We start from the raw sequence: 13851 nt of genomic DNA, 5'->3' as shown, positions 1-13851 counted from the left end.
CCTTTGGCCACCATGTTTCCATGTAAGAAAACAAAAATCAGCAGGAAGCAGATGGATGGCCAACAATGGCTCCTCCTCCTCCTCTTTCCCTTGCCGTCACAGGGAGAGGGTGGACGAACTGAGCTCCCTGGCTAAGAAGGGGAATCAGCTACCATCACTACAAGCCCTCTCCTGCTATATGCAGAAGTCCTAAGTCTTATTATTTGTAGCTCAGATATATTTGCATCTTTATTTTTATGATTCAGAACTTCCACCGCAGCAAATCTGGGCTATAACTGGTCAATAGTGGACCTCTACCAGATTGTGGGGCCCAGCTAACGCCCCACCATGCCACTTGCCAATGCTGAGTGATTTGAAGTGCCAGTCTTGGGGGGGTTCCATTCTTCCCTTGTTTTAATAAACCCATTTGGATTCAGTCTTGTTAAATGACTATAAGAAACAGCTTGCAAAAGCAGGTCCACAGCATGTTAGTAACACGAGAGAGAGAATGCAAGAAGATCCATCCTGAGAAATCTTGTAACCTGTTGGCTTGTTTTAGCCCTTCATATACCAGCCACAGCTCTCCGTCCTCATTCAGCATATGATAGTCCTGAAGAGATGATCTTCCAAGCAAATTGTTTTGTTTTGTTTTTAAATGCAAAAACACAAAAAGGGATACATGATGGTGATGGTGTAGCATGCTAATTAAAAGGACAACGCAAGCTGAGTAAGTGTTATTATTAAAAAGAGGAAACCTTCATCTCCACAACTGCAATTCTAAACTTTTCAGCAGTGCAACCCTATGCATGTTTGTTCGGAAGCAAGCCCCACTAAGTTCCGTGGGGCTTTTATGCCTATATTAAACGTGCATAAGACCGTAGTCTAACAGTACAATTCTATACATGTGTTCACAGAAGTCAGTCCCAATGGGTTCATTTTTTAAATGTTTTATTATTCTTTCTTTAATCATTTCATCTTCAAGCTCCTAATAAATTCCAAATATTGAAATCACATAAAAGTAAACGTATGACAAAAATATGCCTAAATATAAATATAAAGATAACAAATATTTCCCAGCTATTCCATGCTCTTTTCTTATATATTTCACAATTATTTAATCTTTCTTTATACTCCCCATATGTTCATAACTTTACTGTCAGCTTCAAAGTCAACTGCTTCCATAGATTCCTAACTAAACTCTTTCTTGTTAGGCTTATTACTAACCTTTTGAACTTTCACAATCACGATTCTGGCTAACATTAGTATACATGGAACTTGTGGTTGAATGCTCCTCTGATTATTCACATAATTCAAGAGGTGCACACGATAGCACCCCAGTGAGTTCTATAGAGCTTGCACCTGTGTATAGAACTGCAGCCTAAGTTAATGGAAGTATATGTGACAACTTGCCTGAGAAAATTAAGTTAGCAGGATATATTCAGATAAGATAGCATTGTTCCAAATTCCTTAAACCAGAAAAAACAACTTCTACTCTGCTAATGCAAATTAGAACCACTGCACAAGTAGCACCGAGCAGTTAATTATTATTATTACTGATATTCTGTTTTGTTTACAGCCAAGGGAAGAAGCAAACTGTACAAAATAGATGCACAATGTAAATGCACACATACCTGTTTGTCTCTTTCAGACCAATATACGCCTGGGCTATCTCTCCTTTGTCCTTCATCTTCTGTACATCCTCTAAAAGGATTGTGGAGTCTGTCATGGTGTTCTGGAAAGAATTAACAGAAAGCAGTTGCACAAAATAGATTACCTGAAGAGTCTTTAAAATATATACCATATTTTTCGCTCTATAGGACGCACTTTTTCCCCTCTAAAAATTAAGGGGAAATGTGTGTGTGTCCTGTGAAGCGAATGCAGGCTCCTTGGCTTCAGCGATAGCAACGTGAAGCCTCTGAAGCGCAGAGGGAGCGCTCCTACTCCGCGCTCCGGAAGCTTCGCATTGCTTTCGCTGAAGCCTGGAGAGTGAGAGGGGTCGGTGCGCACCGACCCCTCTCGCTCTCCAGGCTTCAGGGCCTGTATAACCTGAAAAAAGAGACAAGGCATGTACTTTTGGAAACCAAGAAAATCTTAAATATATATATACCATATTTTTTGCTCTATAGGACGTACTGGACCATAGGACGCACCAGACCATAGGTCTGAAGCCTTTGGAGCACAGCGGGAACTCGCGCTGCGCTCCAAAGGCTTCGGGTTCCTTTTGCTGAAGCCAGGAGAGCAAGACTCTCCTGGCTTCAGCAGAGAGGGAGAGCTGCACAGCGCCCCTTCAGCGAAGCAGGAGGAGAAATGGAAGGGGCTCCGTTTCTCCTACCGCTTTGCTGAAGGGGCGCTGAGCAGAGAGGGGGAGTTTTTTTTTTCCTGTTCTCCCCCTCCTATGGTCTGGTGCGTCCTATAGTCCGGTACGTCCTATAGAGCAAAAAATATGGTATATATATTTAAGATTTTCTTGGTTTCCAGAAGTACATGCCTTGTCTCTTTTTTTCAGGTTGTACAGTCTTTCTTACAGATCAGTTACATTAGTTGCAAGACAGTATAAGTACAGTATAAGGTTGGGGAAGAAGGGATGGGTGAGGCTTCTATTCTTTTTGTATAGTGTGGATGTGGAGTTTTGTGTCAGCGTCAACTGAGCAGGTTCTCTTTCTATTCGTTCATTACATTTCCTTGGTAGTCTTTCTTTTTAAAGAGTTTTTTGTGGGAAGGTTGTGTGTGGCCTAAACACATACTGGTGTTCTTCATGCCATACATAGTTAAAACTGGTGGAATTTTCTGCCACAGGATGTAGCAATGGCTGCCAACTTGGACATATTCAAAAGGCAATTAGGCAAGGTCATGTGGCTATCAATGGCTGCTAAATATGATAGCTGTGTGCCACTTCCAGTAATGGAGGTGTCATGCCTCTGTATTGCAGCTGCTGGGAAACGCAAGCAAAGAGAATATCGTTGGTGCTTCTGTCCTGCTTTTAGGCTTCCTAGAGGCATCACATTGACCACCGTGAGAACAGAATGCTGAATAATATGGGCCTTTCACCTGATCCAGCAAGACTTTTCTTATGCTCTAACGGTTTAGTGATGATTATTTATTTTTCTCACGCCATAGAAATTCCTTGGGCTCTTTATATAGTGTGTATTGGAGTAGTACTGGTGGGTGTTGTTGTTTTTTAGTCGTTTAGTCGTGTCCAACTCTTCATGGCCCCCTGGACCAGAGCACGCCAGGCACTCCTGTCTTCCACTGCCTCCCGCAGTTTGGTCAAACTCATGGTGGTAGCTTCGAGAACACTGTCCAAACATCTCGTCCTCTGTCGTCCCCTTCTCCTTGTGCCCTCCATCTTTCCCAACATCAGGGTCTTTTCCAGGGAGTCTTCTCTTCTCATGAGGTGTCCAAAGTACTGGAGCCTCAGCTTCACAATCTGTCCTTCCAGTGAGCACTCAGGGCTGATTTCCTTCAGAATGGATGGTGGGTGCCAACTTCAAATTCTCATGCAGTTATGAAGCTCACCAAATGATCTCGGGACACTCATTCTCTTTCTCCCGGCCTAACCTACCTCATAAGTTTGTTGCTGGGATAAAATGGGTATAGGGCAGACAGGCTACCTTGAGCTCCTGGAAGGATGTGTACAGATAAAAAAAATTAAGGACTGAATAAAAGCAACACTGCTGTTGCCCAGCCAAAATGCAAGAAACCAGGCTGATTGTAAGACCCATGAAGAAGCCTGCACCTTCTTATGGAGATCCATTTCTCAGAGATTCTTGGTCATATAAGAATTCAAAAAATTCACTTTTATAATATGAATAATACACTTTAAAACAATATGTGTCATTTGCACATATGTAAACTCTGCGATTGCTAAAGCACATCAACCAGTTACATGCTGTGTTCAGTGAATATTCTAGCATTTAAAATAAACTGACCATTTCTTGGATGGTTGTTGCTTTTTTAATGTATTGTAATTTTGGATTTTAATGTCAATCAATCAATCTTTATTATGGTCCAGAGACCCAACAAATTGTTACAAACCAATGCACAATTCAGACAGCCTACCTCCAGGTTAAACAAGCATTTTGTTCAGACTTAAAGATAGGGATTATTGGTTCTTGCAACCACCAATAAAAACTTCACCACTGCTAATGTTCTAGCATTTGTCCGGTCTTCCAATAGGAACCTGACATAGTGAGCCTCTGATTTTCCCGGGAAAGTTACCAGCGGTACCTTTGTTCTGATATTTTCTGGTACCCTGCCCTGAATCATTATTTTTTAAATGAAAAATGGTACATAAATGTTTTTAACAAACAAACAAGAAGAAAATCAGGTTACCTTGTCATCCTGGTAAACCATTTGCAAGCAGGGAAAGGAACAAACAAACCTAGTTACTCATATTTGTTCTCATTAAAGATCACCAGTTTCCCTTTTTATTTTCAAGTCTCCTGTATGAACTCGTGCGTATACCACCAGAAGACTTGCCAGTCAGTTCCAGTATCACTTTGAAACAGACTGCTCCGTTCATACAGAGTTCCACTGGCAGGTCCAAATTGCAACGAATAGATTTGCAAATTGGATCTCCCTCCTCCTGGGGAGGATAGCTCTCTCCCTCTCCCTCTCCCTCTCCCTCTCCCTCTCCCTCTCCCTCTCTCTCTCTCTCTCTCTCTCTCTCTCTCTCACACACACACACACACACACACAGAGAGAGAGAGAATCAGTAGTGTGTGAGGGGGTAACTATACATACATCCACACCTGCACGAACCTGATTTAAACAACTCTTCCTCCTCAAAAAAGAGATGATGCAAATCAAACCTACAGACATACAATCATTCATGCACAGCACCATCACAACACATTACAGTGGTACCTCGGGTTACAGACGCTGCAGGTTACGTGTTTTTGGGTTGTGCACTGCGCCGAACCCAGAAGTACTGGAATGGGTTACTTCCGGGTTTCAGTGCTCGCACATGTGCAGAACTGCTAAATCGCGCTTTGTGCATGTGCAGAAGCGCCAAATCGCGACCCGCGTGTGCGCAGACACGGCGCTGCAGGTTGTGAACGTGCCTCCCGCACGGATCACGTTCGCAGCCCGAGGTTCCACTGTACATCATACATGGGAGGTACACATCTTCTCTTCAGCTATGTGCTGTATATCCAATTCTTGCTGTGCAAGTGGTATCTGCTAGATGGTATTAATGGAGGCTCCCAGACACTTCTCTAGGATATGTTCAACTTTCCAAACAAATCAAGCTTCTTGCCTATACTGCTGGCAAGTTATGCTGCCATTATTGGTGACAATCATATTTTAACTGCATCTATTGTTACAAACGGAAGTGTCTGCAGACAGCGCTGGCTCCCGGGCTATAGAGTGAGATGAGCGCACAACCCTAGAGTCTGGCAAGACTGGCCCGTACGGGCAGGGGTACCTTTACCTTTTTATTGTTACAAAACCCGGGAAAGGGAGCCGAGGCCTTCCATGTGTTGCTGCATTGCAGCCCACATCATCCCTGACCATTGGTCATGCTGGCTAAGTTGCAGTAGGGAGTTGCAGTAGAACGACATCTGGTGGGCGCTACAGGTTCCCCACCCCCGTTATTCAAGGTTATTCGCATCATGTTATTTCAGCGGCACTGAGAGTATTCCAACAGTGCAGGAGATTGTGGTGTGATTTCCTTTCAAAGCTAGTGCACCTCACATGCAGCCAGTGGTGTTGCAGGAGTGGGTGGGGTCAGATTTTCCCCTCTCCATGGTAGCATCCAGATGCACACTCAGGTCAATAATGGATTCTGCTGGGGAGAGGAAAAGCTACAGTGGTGCCTCGCAAGACGAAATTAATCCGTTCCGTGAGGCTCTTCGTATAGTGGTTTTTTCGTCTTGCGAAGCAAGCCCATTGACAGCTTAGCGGTTTAGCGGCTTTTAGCGGATCAGCTAAAAGAAAAGGGGGGGGAAGGGGGGGAAACCCGCAGGAACTCGCAAGACATTTCGTCTTGCGAAGCAAGCCCATAGGGAAATTCGTTTTGCGAAGCGCCTCCAAAACGGAAAACCCTTTCGTCTAGCGGGTTTTCCGTCTTGCGAGGCGTTCGTCTTGCGGGGCACCACTGTACATTGCTCAAGCAAACTGCTCTCTCATCGAAATTCATGTTGTCCAAATTTTCTTTCCGCTACTTACCTTAGGCTGAATTGCCTCCTTCTGACTCATGAGTTGAGACCTCAGAATGAGGACTTCCTCCTTACGTACTTCCAGCTCCTCGCTGACAGAGGTCATCTGATCCAAAAGGACCCTATATGCTGGGGAACCGGGGGCAGTGACGTTAGGAGCGCTCTTTTCCATCAGGGCCTTCCTCAACTCGTTCAACTCATTCTTGAGTTTCTTATTCTCGGATTCAAGCTCTTGGCGCTGAAGCAAAGGGGGAAGAACACAAACACAGTTGCTCTCTCATTCACCAGCAATGCAAATTAGAAAGGTTTGGAGTGGGGTTTGGGGGGAAAGTCTTCACTGATTGTGAGATAGCCACTCTTACGGTAATGATTACTGTACTATATGGCATATGTGAAACATTGTGAACACACAAAATCCTTTGTAAATACTATTATAATATGCTCTTTTAATTATGGCTGTTTTAGGGTAATGTATAGGATTGGGTCACTTTAAAATATCCAGAATTACCTTAAGTGATTCGTACTCTAACTCCGCACCTCTCATCTGAGGCCTTTCTTCCTCCTGGGGGAACAAAAGACAGAGATAAAGTTTTATCCTTTAGCCAGAACTAGCTACATCTGCAAAACAGAAAATTAGCAGGAAGAACAGCATGATTAATTTTACAAACTTTTTGGGGAGTGTGTGTGATACAATGTTATTGGTGTAACTGATACTTATATTGCTTTTATAGTTCATAAATATTCACAGCTGAGGCAATTAAAACCACACATAATAGGAATCAGGATCTGGTCTGTAGTGGAAGTCCTCCAGCTTCGAAAAAAACCCTCTCTAACAGTGCAATCCTATGCATTATATGGTCAGAACCAAGTCCTGCTAAGTTCAATAGTGCTCTACAATGGCACTGTAAAGACAAGCCACAGTCCAATTTGCATATCCCCAAACACTACACTGTGGCTGCCACTTCATGTGGTCAAGCAAGTCCAGAAACCAACCTCAGCCAGAAGACAGATGCTAAGAGTACAGGGAATGGCCTAAAGTAACCTTCCATGCTTAAAAATGCCCCCCCAAATGGACAGTTTACCTGATTAATGTAATGTAAAATTAAAGTAAGAGGAAGATTCAGGAACAAATCAATTTTTAAGGTTCACAGGAGTTACTCATGGAAGCAAAATGTCCTTAAAAATAAGGATAGCCTCTGAACCTCCAACACCAATCAATCAATCAATCAATCAATCAACACAATGCAGAATTAAGGAGCACACAACTGCTGCCTTTGACACAATAAAGACACCACATGAGAAAGCCAGAGAAGCACTCAGGCGGTTACAGCCTGCATCTTGCCTTAGGTATGTCCCTCTTGCATTCTGATAAGCCTTTTTACCAGGACACCATTGCTGGAATAAGACCCCAAATTTCACCAGTACTGTATTTAGGGATAGCTATATTATAAACAAAGCCAAGCCATTTTGGTCTTTACCTTGACCTTGGTTCGGAGAGCTTGTTCCTCTTTCTTGTCCAACTCATCCTGCAAGGATTGCTTTTCCTGCTCCAGCTCTGTAACCCGTTTTTGTAATTTAAGGAATAGAGACATGTCCAGAGGTGCTTTCTTCTCGCTTGGCTCCTGATTCAAGGGAAATGGTGGGCAGGTCAGAATGTTTCCAACTTACAAAAAGGGAGATTTTTTGAGGGGTGGGGGACAGTCTGCACATTAGCTATCATCCTGAGGAGAAAGCTAGAAAGCTGATGGTTCCTTCATAACAAAAGCATAAGGTGTGGGGCATGGTTCTTTCACCCGGCATGAAGAGTTTCTCCAGCAGCATCAGCTGCTGCCATGGACAAGGAATTGGTAGGGAAATGGTCCATGCAAAATGGAAGAACCACACGACATGAAGGCAACGCCATGGGGATGCTTTTCCAAGCTGGTTCCGATTGAGCATGTTAACATGCAGACTGTCTCTTAGAAGCAGGGGTGGGAGGGAAGCAATGACTAGAGGTATATAAATGTTACTTGATTAGGAGAGCTATTTATTGGCATCCAGAATTTTCCCAATGTTATTTTTGAAATCACAACTTTAAAAAGTCATTTTGATAAATAAATCTAATATAAAAAAGCATCTATCCTAAAGCCTTAAAGGCAGAAAACTAGTAACTAACTAGAAGGTTTAAGGTCTATGACCAATCATACCTTTCCTTCTTATTTGTTTGAAAGGGGAGGGGAGGAGGGAAAAAAGAGTAGGTTTGCAGTTAGTTTCAAAGAAAATAATAAGGACAGTAAGTTTCTGTAACCAAAGAGCAGTGAGATAAACACCATTGCTTAAAAACTTGGATCTACTATTAGATCACCTGGCGCGGTGAAATGTGAAAGCAATTGGAATTATTTCCATATACCCAGAAATACATGACTTGGTTGGATATTCAAAGACAGCATGTGCTCATCTCTGCATTTGTGTGTGGCCTATCGAAAACACAAAGGAGTGGTCATATAACCAATTGCTTTCATACCCTAGTGATATCAGTTAATTAGAAGACACAACAGCCCATCGCACACTACTCAACACATGGCAGACCACCTAGGATATGAAATATACTTTATGTTGAAGGGGAAACTATGGCACAGAGGACTGGTCTCCACACAAATTTAAACAGTCCTCAATGTATTTTTTTCAGTATGATACAGTAGGTCTTGTCAAGTTTGAAGAAAATGGAGAAAAGCTTAAGGTTCACTTTTCCTACAGGAACTGTGCAACTCCCTCCCTTTGGCCACCCCCGTGCAAATTTAAAAAGTGGGGTATAAATAAGCCCTATTCCTCCTCCTAGTGCCCTGTTCCTCAGCTAGCCTTTTTCTAGCTAGCATCCAAAGAACAATGGTTGGGGAGCACAGAAGGGTTCACCCCTACCTTGGGAAGCTACAAAGTTCAGGGGGAAATAAAATAAACAAGAAAAACAGAACAAATCAGCATCCCTCTTGGTCTTTAGGCATCAGCTATAGCTTAAGGTAAAAGTAAAGGGACCCCTGACCATTAGGTCCAGTCGTGACCGACTCTGGGGTTGCGGCACTCATCCTGCTTTACTGGCCAAGGGAGCCAGCATACAGCTTCTGGGTCATGTGGCCAGCATGACTAAGCCGCTTCTGGCAAACAAGAGCAGCGCACGGAAACGCCGTTTACCTTCCCACCAGAGTGGTACCTATTTATCTACTTGCACTTTGATGTGCTTTCAAACTGCTAGGTTGGCAGGAGCAGGGACCGAGCAATGGGAGCTCACCCCGTTGCGGGGATTCGAACTGCTGACCTTCTGATCAGCAAGTCTTAAAGTCTTAGGCTTGTGGTTTAACCCACAGCACCACCTGCGTCCCTCCAGCTATAGCTTATTATCTAGCAAAATACTTCCACACGGCTGTCAATGGTAGAGTACATGCTGTGCATGGCAAAAGTGCCAGGTTCAATTCCTGACATTTTTGTGCAAAGAGATCAAGTAGAAGGTATTTGGAAAAGCCTGTTCCTGGGAGGCTAGAGCATCATTGCCACTGTCACTTTTCCTCAGCCTGCAGTCCTCCAATTGCTTTGGACTACAACTCTCATTAGCCACTGTTTGCATGGCTAATGGCCAAGGATTACATGAGTTGTAGCCCCAAACATCAGGAGAGCAACAGGTTGAGAAAGTCAACAATACCAGCATCTTTCTATGTACTGACTAGAGCCCTAGCTATATAGTTCAACAGGCTGAGAAATGGGGATGGCTGAGAAGTTATTTGTTGTTACTCTGAAGCTGCACACAGAGTACTCATAAGAGAGGAGTGAAAAACTCAGCTGCCCTCTGTCCTAGTGGGTGTTCTCAGAGTCACCACCACTAAACCAAACAGATGAACAGCATGGAAGTAGGGAAAGCAGCTTGCATTTCAAAGACACAACAGGTTCTTTGCAGCGCCTTTGTATCAGTTTCCCCCAGGTGAATGAGAATAGGTTGAAACAATAACCCCAAAGCTCACAAAGCTGCCTATTGGATGGAAGGGAGTTCTGTTGAGTTGTGAGAGTGCTTGTTGTCTGGACCATACCTAGTACCTAAGCTAACAAAGTAGGCAAGACGCGTCCTGGACCAATTAATTGCCTTAAAAACTTTGCCCACTTTCAAGTGATTGTGTTCTCGAGCACCATGATTAGAGGGAAAGGAAATAAAATATTCCTGTGTGTCTTGTCAGATGGTTATCTACCCAGGTAGCGCTTCTTCAGGAAGAAAGGGGATAATAGGGGCTTATGCCAAGCAGAAAGCGAAATCTTATCCCAAGAAATGGCTGGAGGAGCATCTCTTTCAAGAACCAATGCAGCAAGTTTGTGCTTCGACGAAGCAAGTATTTGGTTCCCTTTTCTTGTTTTAAAACCCATATGCAGCAAATAATAAATAAGACAAAACAGCTTATGAATTCCACCACCATAAAAGATATCAGGCATCCATAAGCATCCAATATTTTTCATTTAGTGCTATATAACCATTATCAAGCAGCTGCAGCAACATTTGAATTATTCATAACTGATACTCATTTCCTAAGGCAGTAACAAAGCTGAGTAATCATTCTGGAAATATCCCAAACCTTCTAGTACTTAAAATGCAGAGCAAGCTGCCATTAAAAATGTGCCATTCAAAAATAGTTCTCTCTCTCCCTCCCTATCACCAAGATGACAATTCATCTAAATTGGAAAACTACCTTACAAGTTACAATATTTGATCCCAGAAAATTTCAAAGGCTCCCCCATATTGTGATGTCAAGACACCTATCTGAACATAATGCCCAAACAACATGCCAGTTCAATGTTTTGCAAAGCTTTAAACCCCTAATTGGTTCAAGATGCAATGCTCTGTTGCCTGCTTTGTTGGCTTATTCATTTCTTGAATTCTCAGACTGGTAAATTTGGGATACCAGGTGGAGTCCAGACCCACCAGAATTTTCAGAAATCCTAAGTCCATAAAACACAAGTTTCCTGATACCAGTATGAAAGAATCCTGAAGTAGCATTTCCTTACAGAAGTAGTTTTCATAAAATGTTCCTAGGAACCCTGGAGTTCCACAACCATTTGAAGTTATTAAGTATGACATTGTTGGACTTGCATGTGGTTGAAAGCTGCTGACTACCTGCATCTGCAAGTTTTCCTTCCTACCCCATCTTCTAATTCTGACTAGCAAAAGGCTACTCATGCCAAGCAGATATGGGTAACTGTATATTAGGGGTTGCCAATATGGCACCCTTCAGGTGCTGTTGGACTACAACTTCCATCACCCCTGACTACTGGTCATGCTAGCTAGGGCTGATGGGAGTTGTAGTTCCACAGCATCTACAGGACTATCCCTCCTATATATATATATGCATGTTACAATTAGATTGCAAGGATGTTATCGTTAAACCCTGGCTATCAGTTGTGTGTCAAACACAGTACATGTGCACACAGTTTATCGTGGAACAAGATATGCAATTTCAAAGAAATTCACTCGAGTCCACAGAAATAGCATACCCTTCCTATAAGAACAGCATAGTGAAAAACTGATATTGCAGTAGCGATTTACAATTTGAAGGGGGGGGAAATCCATGGTGGTCTTAAAGGTATAAACAGACTCTGATTCTTTTGTATTCTTTGATCTTACCTCTGTTCTCATTGGAAATTCTTCTGCCTCAGTGATTTCAGAGCTATAGGTGTATTCTGATTCATTGCTACTATGCGTGGAATCTGTTCTCTTGTGTCCAGGTTTGGAGATGCTCTGTGGGGGAAGAAAAGCGGGCAGGAAAATATGATAGCTCTAGTGTTTGTCTTCCCTTCCAAACCCCAGAGATATCATGCATGAGTGCTTTGTAGAAGTCAGGGACTGATTTGCTCAGTCATGCGAAGACAAATGAAAGAGAGGGACTAAGAAAGTAGCAGGGTGGTAAAACAACAACAACAACAACAATTATTATTATTATTATTATTATTATTATTATTATTATTATTTATACCCCACCCAGTCGCACTCTGGGTAGCTTCCAACTGAATATTAAAAAGAATACAGCATCAAACATTAAAAACTTCCCTAAACAGGGCCGCCTTCAGTTGTCTTTTAAAAGTAAAATAGTTGCTTATTGCCTTGACATCTGGTGGCAGGGCATTCCACAGGGCAGGCACCACTACCAAGAAGGCCCTCTGCCTGGTTCCCTATAACCTCACAATGAGGGAACCGCCAGAAGGCCCTCAGAGCTGGACCTCAGTGTCTGGGCTGGACAATGGGGCTGGAGACGCTCCTTCAGGCATACAGGATCGAGGCCGTTTAGGGCTTTAAAGGCCATTTAGGGCTGGTAAAGGATTAATCAATGCCTCTGCATCTCCTGCCTCTCTACTCCAAATTGTGTCTCTCCCCCCCCCCCACACTACTTTTCAGCTGTGCAGATGCAATCTGTGTTTCCAGACCCATGTCTGCTAGGGAAGATCTTGTTCAGCCTAGAAACTTTTTCAAATGAAATCTTTTCCAGGTCCTTTAAGCCACTCACCACCATAACCTTCATCTCATCCTTGAGGTCATCATATCGCTCCTCTAACCGGCTGAACTCCTGAAGCAGATTTTGATATCTCTGCCTTTCATTGTTCAAATCAAGGTCTAGCTGCTTTGTCTCCTCAGTGAACCTTTTCTCCATGACCTCTGTAAAACAAAGTATGAAATGCAAATTTACATATACCTTGGGTTACATACGCTTCAGGTTACATACGCTTCAGGTTACACACTCTGCTAATAAAGAAATAGTGCATCAGGTTAAGAACTTTGCTTCAGGATAAGAACAGAAATCGGGCCCTGGAAGCGGGGGCAGCAGCAGGAGGCCCCATTAGCTAAAGTGGTGCTTCAGGTTAAGAACGGACCTCCGGAATGAATTAAGTACTTAACCCGAGGTACCACTGTACAGTCGTACCTTGGATCTCAAACGCCTTGACTCCTGAACAAATCGGCTCCCAAACAATCAAAACCCGGAAGTGAGTGTTCTGGTTTTCGAACTATTTTCAGAAGCCGAACATCCGCCGCAGCTTCCAATTGACTGCAGAACGTTCCTGCAGCCAATCAGAAGCCGCGCCTTGGTTTTCAAACGGCTCTGGGATTCGAACGTACTCCCGGAATGCATTCTGTTCAAGAACCAACGTACGACTGTATTACATTTGTACAGCAAAAAACAATGCATTTTAGTATCTAGAGACTATGGTTGCTTCCAGAAGACCTATTATTGAGAATTCATCCTGATTTGTTTGCAGGGAAATTAAACAATGTTAGACATTTAAAGAGCATTCATTCCAATTTGTTTGCAAGGAGGTTACATGATACTGGATCAAACCAGTATTCAGAAATCCTACTGAACACTGGGATTTTCTCCCAGGTAAGTGGGTGTAGGATTGCAGCCTAAGTAAGAAATTGTGGCCAGCTCCAAGATTTGAAACAGTATGGCTACAAAGCTCCTGTCCTTGAACCACATTAGCAGCTAGTGCATCCAGCTGTGAAATGGTCAATTCCTCAGTAAGATTTAAGCAACTTCTTTAGTGTCACTACAGTTCAATATCTGAGGCTCAGAGACCATTTAACTGCTCTCTTAAAAAAAGAAATTCTAATCCCACAATTCAATGCTATGCAAATGAGGCAGTAAGGCTGGTTCAGGACTCACTTATGCACATTTTATCCTCCATGTGATATTGCCTCTAGCCCTGAACCAGT

General features: G+C 43.1%; 1 protein-coding gene across 5 annotated transcripts in view; it reads right to left on the bottom strand.

Annotated features, from left to right (window-relative positions):
• Nucleotides 1-13851, bottom strand: part of MYO5A (myosin VA) — a 117451-nt gene that overhangs the window by 20806 nt on the left and 82794 nt on the right. For 3 of the 5 annotated variants that reach the window (XM_081838628.1, XM_081838627.1, XM_081838629.1), the window contains exons 24-30: nucleotides 12650-12798; nucleotides 11773-11886; nucleotides 7616-7759; nucleotides 6646-6699; nucleotides 6148-6375; nucleotides 1611-1711; nucleotides 522-602 (exon numbers count right to left, since the gene is read on the bottom strand). In XM_081838628.1, coding sequence (XP_081694754.1) covers nucleotides 522-602; nucleotides 1611-1711; nucleotides 6148-6375; nucleotides 6646-6699; nucleotides 7616-7759; nucleotides 11773-11886; nucleotides 12650-12798 — 871 coding nt within the window. The remainder of the gene's footprint in view (nucleotides 1-521; nucleotides 603-1610; nucleotides 1712-6147; nucleotides 6376-6645; nucleotides 6700-7615; nucleotides 7760-11772; nucleotides 11887-12649; nucleotides 12799-13851) is intronic. The other 2 variants (XM_081838630.1, XM_081838631.1) reach the window with 1 other exon arrangement.

This window comes from Podarcis erhardii (genome assembly GCF_964252035.2).
Source record: "Podarcis erhardii genome assembly, chromosome: 14".
Taxonomy (NCBI): Eukaryota; Metazoa; Chordata; class Lepidosauria; order Squamata; family Lacertidae; genus Podarcis; species Podarcis erhardii.
This window is presented reverse-complemented; position numbering and strand designations above follow the sequence as displayed.